Raw genomic sequence first — 19916 nt, forward strand, 5'->3', positions numbered from 1 at the left:
GTCCGTTGCTTTAGCAAACAGACATCGGTGTGTTTTCTTTCAGAATCATCATTCGCCAATGGTAAGGAAATGTGATACTATAGCATTTTATTTAATGAAAATGAGGCACACGTCCTCTTCCAGGCAGTTTCGTAACATTTTCTGTTGGTTGGAAATTCTTAATTATTGCCCTGATGGTGGAAATATGAATTTTCACTGCTCTAGCTCTTTTCTTAAAGCCACTTCACCAATTTGTGAAGCTCAATTATCTTTTGCTGCACATCAGAAATATATTCTTTGGTTTTTGCTCATTGTGATGGATGATTAAGGGAACTTGGGCTTTGTTTTCCCTCCTCTTTATATTTCTGTGAAACAGGAAGCCAGAGCTGGATGATTTCATGTTTATAATCATGCTGGAGTGCTCAAAATTGTGACTATGAATGGGAATATACTTCAGAGATATTATACTCACAAAAATTCATAGGGGTGTCAATAATTGTGACCAACGAGTATTTGAGAAAAACATTCATTTCATAATGATATTTCCCCTCCGTTTTAAATTCTTATGATCCAATGAAAGGATACATTTTTGTGATTTTTTTTTTAAATAAAAGACCAAAAGGATTAACAATGCAGATTAATTTTCACAGCCTTTTTTGATCATATTTACCAAGGGGGCCAATATTTTTGGCCACGACTGTATATGACTGCGGTACATTCTCATCATAAAAATAACTGAAACTAGCTTATGTATTTAGTTGAGGTTATTTGAAAACAACAACCTTATAAACTAAAACAAATTTTCACTCTCACATACTTTAAGAAATATGGGGGGAAAAAACAATTTGCTTATTGCAACTGCATTTAAAAATACAAACAAACCTTTCTCTTTGTATATGATAGACCGCCATCATCCTCCTCTTCCTCATCTGTTTGTCGGCGGACTGTAGTGTTGCTCATCAGTTTTCTGCCGCGTAAAAACTCTAGACCAACATAACACTTCGAACAAAAATGAAAAATACAAGAACTCTAGCTGCTGCATTTTGGACTAACTGGAGTTTGTTTACTAAGCGTGCAGAACAACCACCCAATAGAGCATTACAATAGTCTAACCTTGAGGTCATAAACGCATGGATTAACATTTCTGCATTTGACATTGAGAGCATAGGCCGTAATTTAGATATATTTTTGAGATGGAAAAATGCAGTTTTACAAATGCTAGAAACGTGGCTTTCTAAGGAAAGGTTGCTATCAAATAGCACACCTAGGTTCCTAACTGATGACGAAGAATTGACAGAGCAGCCATCAAGTCTTAGACAGCGTTCTAGGTTATTACATGCAGAGCTTTTAGGCCCTATAATTAACACCTCTGTTTTTTCACATTCAGTTTTTAAGAAATTACTTGTCATCCAGTTTTTTATATCGACTATGCATTCCGTTAGTTTTTCAAATTGGTATGTTTCGCCAGGCCGCGAAGAAATATAGAGCTGAGTATCATCAGCATAACAGTGAAAGCTAACACCGTGTTTCCTGATGATATCTCCCAAGGGTAACATGTAAAGCGTGAAGAGTAACGGCCCTAGTACTGAGCCTTGCGCTACTCCATACTGCACTTGTGATCGATATGATACCTCTTCATTCACTGCTACGAATTGAAGTCACAGAGAGAGGGTCACGTTCCCATTCACACCAATGGAGAGATAGTAGAGACAGTTAAGAGCTACAAGTTCCTTGGCATTCACATAAACTCCCAGCCTTACAGGATATCTATCAGATTCGCTGCTTGAGAAAGGCTTGCAGCATCATCAAGGACCGCACTCAACCTGCTCATCACCTGTTTGCCACACTGCCATCAGGCAGACGCTTACGATCCATCCGATCACGGACAACCAGACTGAAGAACAGCTTCTATCTTCAAGCCATCAGACTGCTTAACAACCAGCTATCCTTCATCTAAAACCAGAATACATGCTGCTCTTATGTTACTTTTATTGTACTTGCACTGCCACTTTTTAATATTCCTTCATGTAGCTCTGTGACACTCTACAATGACATTTTGGACACTGCTCTACTCAGGAATACAATCTGAATGTGTGCTGCTCTTAAGTTTATTTATTGCATCTGCACTGCCACTTTAAATTTCCTTCATGTAGCTCTGGTCACTCTACAGTGACATTTTAGACACCGCTCTACCCAATTAATCATATTAGTACCTCAGGACTACTTATGAATACTTATAACTCTTAACACTGTCTACCTTTATTGTATCTGTTACTGCCACTTATTTGTATATAATGCTCTGTCCGTGTCTTTTCTGCCTATGGGCATTGAAGTCACTCAAAAATCTCAGTGCTCTCCACGTACGTCTAGGTCTTTTATGTCTTGTTATTGTCACTGTATGTCTGAGCCTCGTCACAAGCATTTCAATGCCCAGTTTTCCCCAGTGTTAACTATGCAAATGACAAATAAATGCCTCTTGACCTCTTAAGATCTCAAAAGTAACCTGGGCGGCCCCCCGCTTCCGCGACCCATGGTCCTATGCAGTTTAGAAATAAGAAAATTGATGTAAAGTAATTTCCAAGAAATACATGGAAAAAGGCAAGGGCAACACTGCTATTTTATTTGCACTTATTTTATTCGTAGAGTTTACACTCATTTAGGTACTTCCCACACTTGTTACTGCGTTGTAATATTAGATGTTTATGTAAAACAACATGATTTTCTTTTGGCTCACTGGTTCCTGCGCAGTTTAAAGGGGTCAAGTCACTTCTTTTATTGTCACATCACCACAGCACATGTGCCTTGGTGAGTGAAATTCTTGGAAACGTGCTCCAGAAATTGCAGAAACAAATTACATATAACCTTACAGACTTCAAGAGATGACAATGTGCAATATGCACATACATATAGTCAGTACACACAGTGTACTATTAGACTTACTTACAGTTAGCACTACACATTATACACTAAACACAGTATGTACACATTCTACATTATGTAGACATATATACACATAAAAATATGCTAAGGTGCAACAGATTATACATGAACTGAATACACAAAATGTGCACCGGATGGTATCAAGTGGTAGCAGGTAGATTATTGTATTAAATGCAGTGTGTATGTATAGTCCAGTTTTGAACTGCTGAAGTTAAAGTGCAGTGTGTGGCATACCGTATTGTGGGAGTATGCTGTAGGGTGTATTAGTTTTGACTGTTCATTAGTCTGATAGCCTGAGGGAAAAAGCTATCCCTCAGTTGGCTTGTGTGGGATCGGATGCTGCGGAGACGTCTTCCTGAGGGCAGCAGAGAGAGCAGTCTGTGGGACGGGTGGCTGGAGTCACTGATGATCCTCCGGGCTTTCCTTATACACCACCTGGTGTAGATGTCCTGGAGGGAGGGAAGCTCACCTCCAACAATGATCACGTAAAGCTTCATCCAAACTTGCACCAAAATCACATTTCGACATACATTGTTTGAGTTCAGCAACACAGTGGGACACAGTATCATGGGGCTTTTGTACACAACGCTAAAATCAGAAGAGTTCAGCTTTTATCAATGGCTTTGGTTCAAAATGGGCCTGTAGGATACTGAAAATTTCTCAAAATGTTTTATCCTTTGGCTTTTAAGGTTGAACCAAATTCCGTAACAATCCATAAGTGGAAGCTCCCATAGCACTGAGAGATGCACAGAGATGCAACAGCAATGCGGTGTTTGATTTGCGCTCTTTTCATTCATGAAGTTTATACATTCATTCACTTTATACACTCATTATCGCTTGACTTTAGAGGTTTGTGTAAAATATCGCGCTGATCACCTGTTATCTAGCAAACACCAGACTGTGTGGCAGCCTCAGCCGAATATTCGGGCAGAATTGTTCATTATCCATCATACGTTTTTAAAGCCATTATCCATGCCTTTCCAAATAATGTATTCTGCTTTGGGCACACCGCTAGTATGTACCCAATGTAAAAAGGATATGTCATCATATTGTAGGATAAAAATGACATGCTAATAATCCAGCACTGCTATTCATAATATAAGGCATAATAACGGCTAGCTGTGCAATAAACAGTTTTAATGGACGATGTGGAGGTCAAGAACCACCGGACGTGAAGCGGAGGTCTGATGCAGGCAGACTCATGAACCGATTCTCCGTCCAGATGGCCATAAGCATGAGCAGTCTGTCAGTATGCACTCATTTTTTGGTGCTGGGTTGACAGGGCTTTTCAATGCAGGTAGAGATCTGTAGGGATCACAGTTTCAGAGATTAAAATATAAAACAATATAATTGTTGTGTAACATTAGTTTAGGAACCAGTTTGCACTATGAACTAGTAGCTTATTAGCATGCACATTTCTAGCATATTGGCTGTTTATAATACTCATAAAGCACATATTAAAAAAGTAATTGAAAATGTGAAATAAAAACTGTAATTCCAGGTAATATAATATTAATTAAATCAATGCTAAGTGTACTTAAAAAGAGACACCTTCATGGCTATGTTTTCTAACACACTTAATTACACTTTTAAAGAGGGAATTTTGTAAAAATGTCAAATTTAAAGTTTTACTTTAAAGAAAATTTTTTAATCATCATGTTTTAATTTTAATAATTGAATAATTGTTGTGCTTTAAAGAAGTACCTCTGTAAGAAATGCCTCTGTGATGCAGTTTTACAATCTATATCAGCTTTCTGCATTGTGCAGACAATTGTGCAATATGCTGTTTCTGTGGTTTCTAGTGAAGTACACATTTCCTGCTGTCTGATGTGGCTGTGGTTCTGTGGAATGAACCTTAAATGTTGCTGTTTGTTATTGCAGTTTTTTTAATTAAAATGTTCTTTTTTTAACTCAATGTTCATCAAAATAGAAAAGCAAAAAACAATACCAGATGAATGCTTTTGACACTATGAACATCCATATTTATATCAACATGCTTACATTTCCCATTAAATACACACAGATGCTTTTACATGCAAAATAGTTTAATGGTTGATTGCAGATCTCCATGAAAAGGGTTTTGTAGGCATTTGCTGACTGCATTGCAAAGCTTCATTAAATTGTTTAACTTAATTTCAAATTGTTCTAAGCATTCTGGAGAACAAAAGGGCAAAAATGCAGACTGCTGAATGGCTGATGCACTTGTTCTTCAGGGCATTATTTTTAGGAGCATTTGTTATTATTTCTCAAGAATTTGTTGCCAACTGCAGAAGCCGTCATTGCCTGGCACGCAAACAGACCGAAGAGCCTTTTCAAGATCGTATGAATTGGGTCCTATAAAACATTTTTTCTGAAGCATCTTGTTCAAACAGGATTCTCCAGTACAGGGCGAGATCTGTAGCGATCACAGTTTGAGAGAAGACTGAATTAATATCTATACTTATAACACAAAATCAACTGTTTTATTAAAAAATACAATAAATGAATGAAAACAGTCAGAGGCTAATACAAAGGGCTGCAAGAAATTACAAAGCCAAGTATGCAAATGCCACAGCCATTAGTACGTGTTTGACAACATTCAAAATGGCAGAAAACTTAGTTGGGCGAAAATCAAGCCACTGGATTTCAACAGCACTGAACTCGGAGTAATTTAGACTATGGTAAATTATTGTAAAAGTATGGTTTGGATTATTACCTCACAGACACAGCCTTTCTGATAAATGCTGAGGTACCACTTTTGAAGTTGGGAGAGTTGGCTCCAAGGCTTCACAAGGTCACATAAATTAAGAATGACCCTGCCGTCCTGGACACGTCCTTAGGTGGAAAAAACATAAATGTTTTCCTTATGCATTTTAATTATAGGGTTAGTTTACCCAAAAATGAAAATTCGCCTTTGTTTAATTAATTAATTAATGCTCAAATGTCTGATTTCACACAGAACTAGTGAAAGTGAAAGTGACGTGACATTCAGCCAAGTATGGTGACCCATACTCAGAATTCGTGCTCTGCATTTAACCCATCCGAAGTGCACACACACACTGTGAACACACACACACACTGTGAACACACACCCGGAGCAGTGGACAGCCATTTTTATGCTGCGGCGCCCGGGGAGCAGTTGGGGGTTCGATGCCTTGCTCAAGGGCACCTAAGTCATGGTATTGAAGGTGGACAGAGAACTGTACATGCACTCCCCCCACCCACAATTCCTGCCGGCCCGAGACTCGAACTCACAACCCTTCGATTGGGAGTCCGACTCTCTAACCATTAGGCCACGACTTCCCCCTTTTACTCACGCTCAAGGCATCCTAGGTGTATATGACTTTCTTCTTTCAGTCGAATCCAGTCTGAGTTATTCTTAAAATTGTCCTGGCTCTTCCAAGCTTTGTCATTGCAGTCGCAGGCAGAGTATGTGAGCGGAGCGGAGTGGGAGCAGAGCGTGGAGTGGAACACTGTGATTTTTGTCGTGGTTTTCACTCGCTCCAAGAGCACCACACCAGCGCTCCATCACGAATACAATTCATGCAAGCGACCCGTAATATAACTGCATATTTAGCAAGAATCACGTTCAACATATTTAGCTATAGCTTGATACAGATGAATAATGACGGCAATAGTCGAGAGGGAAGTTACAGGCTAGTTCTCAAGGAGTTTGTCTGTTCCTTTTACTGAATATTTTCGGGTTAAAGCATGATTTAAACAGGTACAGCACATTCACACACAATCACTTTCGCAGTAATGCATTCAAACAAATGTAATCTTACAGTGCTACTTCATCTGTATCTGATTTTGAATGAGCAGAATTCAGTAAGAAATGCATCACTCTGTAGATAAAATAACTGACGAAGATGTACTGTTATTTTCATCACAAACCAAATTTGCACAGCAGAAGGCAGCAATTATACCTTTTAATGCTAACAACCATGTTATTAGATTGGCATGTGGTAGGAAAAAAATCTATATACTAATATACTTAGTCACTTTGAAACTCTCCTGTTATTTTATTTATTTTATTTTAATATAAGCTACGTTATGAACATAACATTTCAAACATACTGAAATACTTTAGCCACGGAGCGAAGGCGGAGCGGTGTTTCTGGTATCAGTGAGCGCGGAGTGGAGCAGGAGCGGGAAATGGAGAACCCGGAGCGGAACTATCACTTCCGGTATCTGTCGTACGCGGAAGCCGTTCCGGGATGATAGAGCTTAGAAGTGCCAGGACAATTTTAAAAATAACTCGAGGGTGAGTAAAGAGGCGAATTTTCATTTTTGGGTGAACTAACCCTTTAGTTACACAGTTAAAGTTAATGTTTTCTTTATGAGCTATTTTAGTACCTAGAGATGTCCTCACTTATTGAACCCTCATGTTCTGCTGAGATTCATTAATGTTTTTAGGTTTGAGGTCCTGGATAATATTAGGCTTTTCTTTGAGGATTTAAGGTCAGTCTTTGGTCAATTAGTGTTTAATAATGAAGTGTGTTATCAAGTTCTAAAGTATGTTTTTGAGGTATTAAAGAGGACTGTGAGGCTTAATTGATCTGACTGGAATACAGATCAAATCCGAACAAATATGCCATGCCGACTTTGTAAATGTTACAGAGGAAAAACTGGATGTCATACACTAAACAACTGAGGTTTGCAAACAAACAGACTCTGAACTCATTCCAAACACCACAAACTCATGCAGAAACGAGTCTTGTTACTAAGAGATGCATAATAAGTGAAAATGATATGTGCTCTAAAATAATCTCAAATATTATCAAACTGTGATATTCTCAGACTGGATGTAATCTAAAAAGATGAAACTGAATAAATGAATACAAAATGTGATTTTCTGTGAAATCAGCCCAAAACCTGTCCAAACTGTGAATTCGGCTAAAAATCTGGGCATAATGTGTAGCACATTTCAGCCTCAATGGATGTTAACCAGCATCAGGAATCATGGTTTTCAGTTTCAACTCAGACTCTGCCTAGAGATAGTAAATGATTTTACCTGACAGCAGGTACTCATCGTTATTCAGACTGATGACACAAAAAGTTGGAGTTGTCCTTGTGTAGATGACCTGAATTCTCTTCTTGTCTAATTGCTTAAATGTCTGGATAAATAATAATAACAATAATAATAATAATAATAGTAGACACACACATTCACACACACACACACACACACACACACACACACACACAAACATTTCTTGTTAAAAAGGTATTTTATTGGAAAATGATGTGTCAAGTAGTGTACATTTTCTCACCTCAGTAGTTTGGATTTTGTATGCAGTTAATCCAGGGACAGTGCTGGGCACCTTTTCAATGACCTTAGCTCGAATCACTAATTGGTAAAGGAGTCAGATGTGACAAAAATCGTTGTTAATGTTAATGTTAATTTTCTTTTTTTAAATGTTCCTGTATTACATTACATTTGTCCGAAGCAATAACATTTTTCATATTTTGCATTTCAAGTTTTACAAGATTGAACACAAAAGAAGATACTTGAAAGAACACTGGAGCCCATTGAAAAACACTGAGACATTTGTCAAAATATCTTCCTTTGTGTTACACATGGAAAAAGTCATACAGGTATGAAATGACATGAGTGAATAAATTATGACAGAATTTTCATTTTTGTTTGAACTGTCCCTTTAAATAATTTGACACTACACAAGAAAAGATCTCATGTTACTGAAAAAAATAAAACAGATTTAATTAAATAATATCATATATTGTCTTATACTATCATTTAGAAAAATTCATGGTTCCATCATTATACTTTCCATAAACCTAATGTTAAGTTCAGTAATTCAAGTCACTGAAATAATGTAAATGAACTGAAATGCAAGAAATTTAACAACTCGTAACATCTTAAAGCAGCATGCAGTCTACCTGTTGGTGTTAGATTAGCTATGCATGTGTTTGACGTACCTATATCAGAAGAGCAGAACTGCTGTTGAGGGTGTCTTGGTACACATGAACAGCCCTCGGTCACCTGTTCGTTCAGTGCCACAGACAAGAAGAACAGCAGCGCTACAGTCACAGCAGCAGACATGCTCTCACTCTCACAGCACAAGACTAAACTATACTCAGGCTCTGGAGCAGATACGGCTTTCTTTGTCTCTCTCTAGAGATCTCTAAATCATAGTGGACTTATATAGCTCTTATGCCTCCCACCCATCTAACCTCAGGAACCCCACCTCATGCACAGTCATGCACATCAACACTGAAGTGTGTTCATGAAGGGTCCAGTTCTGCATAACGTACAAAAGATTGAGCCATAACAGAATAAAGCAAAAAACACTTCAGTAGACCATCATGAGGAATCATGTTTTCCTTGATATTTCAACTTTAAGTAAGAGTTCATTGTACTGTGGAAACACACTGTGACTTTGAGAGCTTTGTCCTCAGTCCAAAAAGAGCTTCTTTTGAAAATGACCTGCAAAATAATGCTGTTGTTAGACTCCCAATGTAACACTCAGTCATAATGAAACATACTCGACTGTACATCCCATCACAGTACAGTTATAAGAGAACAAAGAAAGACAGTTTAGAAAGAGACAACATCAGCCCTCAAATTGTGAAAGCAGCATGTTACAAAGCGTTGCTTAAGAGACTTTCATCACACATTCTATCACTGTGATGTGGCATAAAAAAAATAATTCCAAATATTTGCATTCTTATTTAAAGCATATGAATTATTAAGAAAGCCATATTTGTGGACATATGAAAAGATGTCTTAAGCTCAGTACAAAACATGTCACTTAATATTACATGCAATCTGTCAACAAAAGCTATTTGTTTTTATTAAACTGACATCAAACAAAACACTTAACCAACGACCAGTGGACTGTTGATATCACCATTCAATGTCCTGATATCTACAGTACAGCTTCTTGATATCAAAACAATTCCCAGTCCTAAAGCAAAACACTTAATCTAATAGTTCACCCAAAATTTAAAGCTTGCTTCCAAGATGTTGGTGTAGGTGTAGGTTTTTTCTTCAGTGCAATAGTAAAGACGTTTTTTAGCTGAAACCATGGTCTTTAATGATTTGAGAGTCAGAAAAAGCAATACAAAATTAAAACCTGTGGCTCATAATTATCTTCACCATTATTATCTGTAGTCCAGAGCCTCAGGCAAAATAAAATGATGTCACAAACAAATTGTTATTTTAATCTGGTTCTTTTTAAGTAAACTCGATGAACCAGTTCATCAAATCAGACTGAACCATCTGAAACAGGTCCTGGCTTGAGCAACACAGATCTACAGGTTAATCAGAAACTTGAAATGAACCAAATTACCGATGTATATGATCCATTGGGGGATCTCGTCCAGAGGGACCAATCTACTTCAAGTGTATTCAGTGGCTGTGTTTCGAAATGGCATACTTGCTTGTATACTGCCTACTATTTTTTTAAAGAATAGTGTGTGAAACCGTATACAATAAGCAACAAATGTTTCAGAGTAGTATGCTAAAGTGTCGTCACATTACAAAACATTAATTCAGCACAGTTGCTGAGGTTGTTACCTCACAAATAAATGTGCTAATCATTCTTTTTACAAAGGCTTGTTAATTAAGGATTCATACTAGTAAACAATGCTATATTGCTCTATTTAACTAATTTCATAATTAATGGACTTTACATACTGAACAGAACTAATAATAATTGTGTAAATAGTAGTTAGGTGGTAGATATTTATATTTCAGTACTGTAGTACATTATAAAACAGTATGCAATAACACAGTGTGTTTATATTATCATTCTAAAAAAAAAAAAAAAAAATATTAAATTAATGCAACTTTATTGGGACAAAACCTCCCTACACCTATACTGCTACTGATATTACAGATAAATGGGTATGTTTGCAGTGAGGTTTATCACAGCCAGGCATTGGTGGGTGTAGTTACTGTAAATAGTGTCTGCCAACAAATTATTATTCAATTCAAGTTTATTTGTATAGCGCTTTTTACGATACAAATCATTGCAAAGCAACTTTACAGAAAATTAAGTTTCTACAATATTTAGTAGTAGCTAATCACTGGTGACTGTCAGTTTGTGCATACGGCAGAAATGTTCAGAAAAATTAAAAAAAAAAAAAAAAAAAAAAAAAAAAAAAAAAAAAAAAAAAAAAAAAAGTTTTGGATTGTGAGAAAGTACCCAAGAGCGAAATGCAAGAAAAAGTCTTTAAGATAAAGCAACAGTCCAAAAAAAACAGAAATCCTCTTCAGAGATAAATTCCAGCAACAGCCGTCAATACGATAAGGCAAATAAAAATATCCTCATGAAAAACAAAAAACACAGCAGAGGGAACAGGTCTGGCGGCGTGAAGCCTCAGTCTCTCAGAGGAGGTACAACACACGGCTGGCGGGTAGGAAGCTCAGGCTGGCAGACATCAGCAGGTAAACTGGACAGAGTGCAAAGCAACCCGATAATCAGCAAACACAGAGTAATAAATTGTACAGACCAGATCCAGACAGGACTCAGACTAGACAGCTACATAGAATGGAGAGAAAGCCTCTGCATAGATAACTCTAGGAATAATCCGGCAATGAAGCAGGGAAAAGGGAAGCTAGAAGTAGCAAACAAAATCAGAGGGAAAGGAGAACAGGTGTGAGAGAATTAACACAAATGCTGATCGCAAACTAGAAACAGCTGAGAGGAGTGAAGGTGCGTGTGGAAGAGAGTGAGTGAGTAACCAGTAGAGGGAGACAGAGACGGATACCAGAACCATGACAAAAAGTTGTAAACAAACAGACGATTAACACTGTTAACAGCAATAATGCAATCAAACTTATAGCAAAATGTGGTAGTTCTGTATGTTGTCTCTGGGTTAGCATCATCTGAGGTCCTCTGAGGGGTTGGCATCATCTCTTCTCAGGTGTTCTGGATCCAGACTGGAGCTTGTGTAAATCCTAGTTACCACGGGATGTAAATCCACCAGAAACAGAGAAACAAATAGAGACATAATTAGCGTAGCTGCTGTTCCAGCCAAGTAAAATTAATTAGTTTAACCCAAGCTAAAGAATAATAATGCGCAAGATATAACTGCAGTCCAAAATTATGAGATGCATTATTTGAATGCTTGGCCAAAGAGATGTGTTTTTAATCTAGATTTAAACAGAGAAAAGTGTGTCTGAACCCCGAACATTATCAGGAAGGCTATTCCAGAGTTTGGAAGCCAAATGTGAAAAAGCTCTACCTCCTTTAGTGGACTTTGCTATCCTAGGTACTATCAAAAGTCCTGCGTTTTGAACAAACCAATGGGGAACAAGGCACATGACTAAAACAACCAATGAGTAAACAGAACTAATAAATGACAAGATTATGTTTTGTTATGTTATGCATGTTTAGTTATTTATATATTATATTACTTCAATATTTTTTCATGTTCATGTTTTCATGTCTTTTATTTTGTAGTTTGATTTATGCTGTTTGTGTCATGCTTGCCTTGCCCTGATGTATCTCTGCCTTGTGTATGTGTCATGTTCTGATTGGTTTATTGTCTTGTCATTTATCAGTTCTGTTTACTTATTGGTTGTTTTAGTCATGTGCCTTGTTCCCCATTGGTTTGTTCATGTCAGGTGTCCATCATTGTCTGTTATAGTAGTCATGTTTTTGTCATTAGCCCTTGTCGTGTATTAATGTTGTAACCTGCTGTCAGTGAGTCTAGTCTGTTCATGCCACATCAAGTCTGTTTCGGTCAAGTCTGTTTCATGCCTCGTCAAGTTAAGTCTGTTCAAGTCAAGTCTTCGTTTCTTGTTTGGATTATGTTTGGATGTTTTGGATTGCACCTGTAAATAAACTGCACTTGGGTTCCCACTACGCTTGCCTTCAGTGGACTGTTCATTACATATTCAATATCTTTGAAATAATCTGTACTTTATAAAGCACTATAGAGATAAAGGTGACGTCATTTGACTTGATCGGAAACGTGCTGTAGAGATTAAAGTACAATTTATGTCCTACTTACAATATTGTTTTTAGATACACAGCGATAGTTTGTACTCTACAGTAACATGTATGTATAAAAGTGTTTTATAATTACTATTCCCTGCCTCCAGTTCACTCATGCGTTTGAAGATAAAACATTACATGGAGCGCGTTGCGTTCTGGGAAACAGTATTCCATGCAGTGTCTTCAGATGCATACATCAAATTTCAGCAAATGTAGCAGGTAATCCAGGCATTCTATGCATACAGAGCATTCACTTACTATTCACAGTATACACGCAGCATACTGCAATATAGTAGGAGTTGTATGGTAGTATGCCATTCCGAACACAGCTTCTGAGTTCCATGCGCTCTAAGGGAGCTTCTTTGTGTCAGTGGAACAGCGCTACAGCGGTGGTATTTTCCCGTGTCGAGTGGGTTGCACACATCAGGCTACACTACCCCGTTTGTGTTGCAGACGGCCATCTCCCCTGTGCGCTTCAGCACGTTAAAATAGCTATTTCCCCTAAAAGAATATTTGAGCTAAATCTGCCTCGATCGAATTCTCTTCCTGGTAGAAGACATGGGAGGACTACTTCAGGCAGTATCTCAGGCGGTCTGAGGATTACAGTGATGGCTACCCATCCGAGGAACCAACCTCCCAGGGTCCCTCAATCCTCTAGCACTCCACAACTAGTCGAGCTGCCCAAGGAACGTGCTGGGACTTCTAAAAGGAGTGTACCAGCCGTATCCTTTAGGGCTCCTCAGGACGACTGGATGTCAATTCATGGATGTCAATTCAATTTCTGGAGAGGAAGATTCGGCTGCGCTGCTGCTTTCTGGGATGGTAGCAATGCCTGAATTGGATCTAGAAATGATGGCTATGCTTTCCCAGGCTGCCGAAAGGGTAGGGCTCGAGTGGAAACATGATGCTGAAGTTGCTCAAGTTGTGAGCTCAATTTACTAGAAGTGTTGCATCCTCCTGGGCGCTGGCTCGTGGCGCCTTGCTAAAAGACATCTGTAGAGCTGCGGGCTGGGTGACCCCCCACATGTTCACTAGATTTTATAGCGGGTAGAAGCACCAAGAGTGGTCTCGCTAGTATCGGCTTGCTTTTCACACATTGTGATATTTCTGCTCCAGACAGTTCAGTTTTAGACCCTGTCGAGCTTCTCCATCACCCTCCACCAAGCCTTCAATCTATGAATCCATGAGAACCGGTAGGAGACTGGGTGCCATATGTAGTGACCCGAGGGGATCCCATATGTGTATTCTTCCATGGTATAGCTTTAAACCCCTGTTTCCCTGGCAGATGTTCTCTGCCATCTCTACAAATGGGTTACAACTACTTCTAAATCTTCCATATGTACAGAGGCCCTAACAAGTAAATCCATATGCTTAAATGCCTCCAGAAACCCCTCTTCGAAGGGATGGGGCTTCCGCAAAATACCTGTTCCAATGGAACAGGTAATTTTCCTAATGTTATCCAGTCTCACTGAGTGGGTAGTGCAGAGGCAACAGAGACTGGTCTTCCTGGTGTGAGCCCTGGCCTACACTCTAACAAAGGGCCACAGGAGGCTCACACAGGGAACTGAAAGGGGCAGCATCCATGGCATTTTGGTAGGGACCCCCAATTCCTCAGTATCGACATGACGTCGAAAGTGACTGACTGAAAGGGAATGTCTCAGTTAAGTATGTCACGTCCCGTCGCCACAGCTGCTGTACCACTGCTGAGTGGCCAGGTCACCAGCTCGGCTCCTCAGCAAAAAAAACTGTTTATGCATTGCACCTGCTGCCTATTTATACTCGTGTTGCGAAATGTCATGTCATCTCTGTTTTTTCTCTCTTTTTTTTTTTTTTTTTTTCAACAAGATATTACGTCTGTAAAAATAACATGATAAAATACACTGAGAACATATAATACAGATAAAATGAAAATTTTTAAAATTCATTTAGATCTGTGTATGTCACATGTATGTCTGTTTTGCTTTAGGCGACATCCACACAAAGCGAGAGCATTCCTTATCCGATCTTTTTTTTTTCCCTCATCTCAAGAAATATCTGACCACTCAACCACCACGATTCAAAAACCGATTCAAAATAATGTAGTATACATGCCAGACTAGTATGTGGTGGTGTAATTCTGCCACAGAGATACACAAAAAATGCAGAAGAAGACTTAGAGCATCTGCATAAACCTTGCGTGCTGTATACTAGTACTATCAAACTATCAAGTCCTATCAAATGATTATCGCATCCAAAATAAAAGTTTTTGTTTACATAATATATGTGTGTTTACTGTGTATATTTATTATTTATATTTAAACACATACACAAGCATGTATATATTTAAGAAGTTATACAATAAGTTATGTTTATATTTTAAATGTGTATTTATATGTAATATAAAGTATATGAATATAAATATATAAATGTAAATACATGTAAAAAAAAATATATTATGTAAACAAAAACTTTTATTTTGGATGCGATTAATCGCAATTAATCGTTTGACAGCACTAATACAAACCCAACATAACAACAAGAAAATGAACATGGAACAATACATTTATTAACCGGTGTTAATGGTAGTTAATAAAAAGGCAATCATTCAGTGTTTGTTCATGTTGTTGTTGCTGTTACATGACATAGCAATGTCTGACTAGAAGCCAGACATGGGGTGATGACATCATCATTTCACAAAATATACCGATCGGCTGTACACACAAAAATGCAAGGGTGTGTCTTTCAGATTTATCCACTCAGGGACCCGGTTTCAAAAAATAGCGGTTTCACTAGTGATGTTACGTTCTGTGCCAAAGCTTTGGGGCATTGTATACCACTAGAAAATACACATTATATACATATAAATAGTTTAGTCTATGTGGAAATTGATTTTTTTTTTTTTTTTTTTTTTTTTTTTTTAGAATGTGATTTAAATTTTTCCTTTCTCTTTGGAGTGTTACAAGCTCTTGGTGCAAAAAGAAGATCTGTGAAGTTGCAAAGACTAAAGTCTCAAATCCAAAGAGATATTCTTTATAAACGTTAAGAGTCAACCACACCCTCCTAAAACAGCTCGTTTAAACACGCCCCCACATGTCTATGTCACGATGTGGGATGATTTGCATCATGCCGCCCAAATGTTCACAGAAAGAAAGAAGGCGTAACTTTTATTCTCGCTGTTGCCACCGCTGCCATGTTATGGAGATGCTGTGTGTTTCGTTGTGAAAGCGAAACTACTTTGTTTGGTCTATCAAAAGAGGACACAACTAGAAATCAGTGGTTTAGTTGTATTTACAACACTGTTCCAGAACAGTTCAACCCAAATATTCATGTGTGCAGCACATTTAATGGAGGACTGTTTCCTGATTCTGGGAGAGGACACTACGATGCCGTCTGTTCTGACTCACAGTCTGTAAGTACGTTTACATATTTAAAGAATTTGCCACTGATGAGTCAAACGTGAATTTTGAGCACTGTAGAGCAGCGGTTGTTGTTTGTCGTTCCTCTGATCACAAATGTAGACATGGTTTTATGTTTATGCGATGCGATGCAACACAACGCGTAAAAAGACACAAAGTCAGCGGTTCTCAATTCCAGTCCTCGCGCCCCCTGCTCTGCACATTTTGTATGTTTCTCTTATGGCTTCAGACGTTGGTTCTATTTGAACATCACAGGATATTCCACCATGATTCCAGTTTGAAGCAAATATATATGTTCCATTCAAAGTGCATTGAAGTGTGCAAAACGTGAATTTAAATTGTATTTATTTACAGAGCTATATGATGCCACACTTGTCCGTGTGTGAAGACATTGTGCAGCGCAAATCCATAAAAAAATGTTCTGAAGTGAGGTAAACTTCAACAGATTTCCCCTGCTCAGGGAGTAGGAAGCAATGAATACTGCATAGGGACCATGTAAATGGGAACACAGTTCATGCACGGAGCTCACTTCTAACGAGCTGAATATCTGAATCCGGTGTGTAAACAGAGAGAGACATGCAAAATATGCAGAGCTGGGGGACGCAAGGACTGGGATTGAGAACTGCTGGTATTGTCATTATTTTTTTATTTTTTTTTTTAATATTTTATTTACACATTTTCAATTACACAAACATATAGACAGAAAAAATACAAATAAAAAAAAAAAATAAATAAACTCAAATATAAATGAAATAATTGGAATACATGTTCCCTCACTCAGAAAGAAACAAAATAGTATAGATAATATAAAAGTAAAATCAACTACAGAGAAAAAACTGCTCAGAAGTAATACAAAGCACTGTTAGTAAAGGAGCAATCAGCACCAGTAAGAACATGCTTGTTATCTCAACAAAGTGAAATACATGTACATGGCGAGAAGCACTGATAATGCACACACACCTAAATACCCACAGGGTTATAGTCTCGACAAGTACAACATAAAAGGCTGCCACATTTTGTCAAAGGTCGCAGAGGACAAACAAACGCTATGTCGAACCCTCTCTAGATGCAATAGGTGAGTGATTTCTAATAACCAGGTCTTAAAAGATGGCACATTTTCACTTTTCCATAAAGTTAAAATATTTCTTTTTGCAATGACCATACTATATTGTACCGTTTTTTTGTTGAAGATGGGTTAGAGTAGTAAGGCATCGGGCCCCGCCCAATATAGCAGTGTAAGGGTCTGGGGTGATATCACAACCATGAATCGTGGAGAGGCAAATGAAAATATCAGACCAGAATTCGTATAGTTTGGGGCAGAACCAGAAGAGATGACCAAGAGTGCCCTCTTCTGCTTTACATTTTGGACAGACTGGGGAAACAGAGGGATAAAAAGAGTGTAGTTTAGTGCAGGAATAATGGAGTCTGTGGATTACTTTTAATTGGATGAGTTGATGTCGAGAGTTTATCGAGCAGGAGTGGATGGAAGAAAGGCAAGTATCCCAGTCGTCAGCACTGATTGTAATGCCAAGATCTTTCTCCCAGGCTTCTTTTAGGTGTCGAGTAGGAGCAGGCTCATAAGCTGTAAAAATGTTGATAAAACGAGAGACAAGTCTCCTCGAATCAGGGGCCTGGTTTAATAGAGCGTACAAATCTGTGGAGACAGGGAGTGACTCGAAGTTTGTTATGTTTTTGCGTGTGTAATCCCTAATCTGGAGGAAACGGAAGAAATGTGAAGGTGTTAGTGTATATTTTTCCTTCAGTTGCGTGAAGGTAGCGAAAGCTTTTTCAATGTAAAGGTCCGCTAAAGTGGCAAGACCTTTGTTCTTCCAGATCAAAAAAGTGTTATCACTTAATGAGGGGGGGAAAGTGGGGTTGTGGCAAATAGGGGTGTAAGCTGAAAAATCGGGTAGATTGTATGTTTTTTTTATTTGTTGCCAAATTCTTAGGGAACTGGCAACTATGAACCTATAGCCAGCGATAGCTGTCGGAAGTTTGCTTGTTGAAAAGAGAAGAGCGGGAAGAGAGCCTTCGGGAAGGTCCTGTTCAATTGCAAGCCATGCAGGGGTAGAATCTGTAACATTACCTGGGTGTGCATTTTGCCAATACGTCAAGGCTCTACAATTTGCGGCCCAGTAGTAGTGCTGGAAATTAGGCAGGCTAAGGCCTCCTGTCGATTTGAGTTTGGTGATGTGTTTTTTAGAAATGCGGTGTACCTTAAATCCCCAAATGAATGAAAAGATTATGGAGTTCAAAAGCTTAAAAAATGTTTTCGGTATGAATATAGGCAAAGATTGGAAAAGATAGAGAAACCTGGGGAGAGCCATCATTTTAATTGCGTTCACGCGCCCTATCAAAGATAAGGGTAACAGCCTCCAGGTTTTAATATTAGATTTAAGTTTTTCTAACATATTTAAATAGTTCAATTTATAAATTTGTTTGGGGTCTTTGGGGATAACCAAACCTAAATATTTTTATTTTGTCTGTGACAATATGGAAGGGCAAGCTGTTAACAAAATTTGGGCTCAAGTTATTTTTGAGAGATAAGAATTCTCTTTTGTCCCAATTTATAGTGTAGCCAGACAGTTCACCAAATTTATTAATAAGTTCAAGTAAAAGAGGAACCGATTCTTCAGGATGGGAGAGGAACAGGACTACATCGTCAGCGTAAAGCGAAATACGGTGGTCAACTTTGCCTAGGATTAAAGGGGCAATGGAGGGGTGATTCCTTATATTGGTGGCGAGAGGTTCCATTGCCAGTGCAAAAAGCAGTGGGCTTAGCGGGCACCCTTGACGGCAGGATCGTTGCAATGAAAAAATGGGTGATTTGTCACAATTAGTGACAACCGAGGCTGTCGGGTGGGCGTATAGCATTTCGACCCAGGAGGCAAAATCATCACCCGGACCAAATTCCTTTATCACCGCCAGGATGTATTTCCATTCGACCTGGTCGAAAGCTTTTTTAGCATCAAGGGCTAAAACAGAGATTTTGGAGCTTCTATGATATCTGGCATACATTATATTCATTAGCCGTCTAACACTGAAAAAGGAAAATCTCCCTGGAATAAATCCAGTTTGGTCATGGTGGATTATGGTTGTTATACACTTTAGTCTGTTGGCAAGCACTTTAAGTGAACACCTTAAGGTCAGAGTTAAGGAGGGCAATAGGGCGATACGAAGCGGGGTCTAACTCATCCTTATCTTTTTTCAATATCAAGGAGATGTTGGCTGAATACAAGGTGTCAGGAAGCAGGCCAGTAGCAGTGGAGTGGTTGAACATCCGTAACATGAGAGGAGTTATTTTGTCTGAGTATGCTTTGCAAAACTCTATTTTAAAACCGTCTGGGCCAGCTGCTTTTCCGTTCGGGAAGGAGCGTATTGCCCTCTCAACTTCCTCTAGAGTTATATTTGCGTTTAGGTCTGCTTGTGCTGAGGTGTTCAATTTAGGTAGATGGAGGGTGTGAAGGAAGTCAGAGATTTGCGTGGCATCTGCAGTGGTTTTCGATGTTTAAAGGTCTTCATAAAATTGGCGGAAACACTTATTAATCTCTTTTGGATCTGTAGTGATAGTACCTGTTTTTGTCTTGATTTTATGGATTGTTCGTTTAGCCTGTATGCTTTTAAGCTGACAGGCTAATAATTTATCTGGTTTGTC

At 38.5% G+C, this 19916-nt stretch overlaps 2 protein-coding genes across 4 annotated transcripts in view; one reads left to right on the forward strand and one right to left on the reverse strand.

Annotated features, from left to right (window-relative positions):
* Positions 1 to 9050, reverse strand: part of LOC109098387 (metalloproteinase inhibitor 3-like) — a 79739-nt gene extending 70689 nt beyond the window's left edge. Inside the window, exons 1-5 of one of the 3 annotated variants that reach the window (XM_019111955.2) lie at positions 8839 to 9050; positions 8172 to 8248; positions 7913 to 8015; positions 5615 to 5733; positions 4947 to 5314 (exon numbers count right to left, since the gene is read on the reverse strand). In XM_019111955.2, coding sequence (XP_018967500.2) covers positions 5159 to 5314; positions 5615 to 5733; positions 7913 to 8015; positions 8172 to 8248; positions 8839 to 8962 — 579 coding nt within the window. In that variant the 5' untranslated portion in view covers positions 8963 to 9050 and the 3' untranslated portion in view covers positions 4947 to 5158. Of the gene's footprint in view, positions 1 to 4946; positions 5315 to 5614; positions 5734 to 7912; positions 8016 to 8171; positions 8249 to 8838 lie in introns of those variants that run through there. The other 2 variants (XM_042733537.1, XM_042733534.1) reach the window with 2 other exon arrangements.
* Positions 1 to 19916, forward strand: part of LOC109098225 (synapsin-2-like) — a 211685-nt gene that overhangs the window by 130836 nt on the left and 60933 nt on the right. The window lies entirely within an intron of this gene.

The sequence above is a fragment of the Cyprinus carpio genome, chromosome B11, assembly GCF_018340385.1.
Source record: "Cyprinus carpio isolate SPL01 chromosome B11, ASM1834038v1, whole genome shotgun sequence".
NCBI lineage: Eukaryota > Metazoa > Chordata > Actinopteri > Cypriniformes > Cyprinidae > Cyprinus > Cyprinus carpio.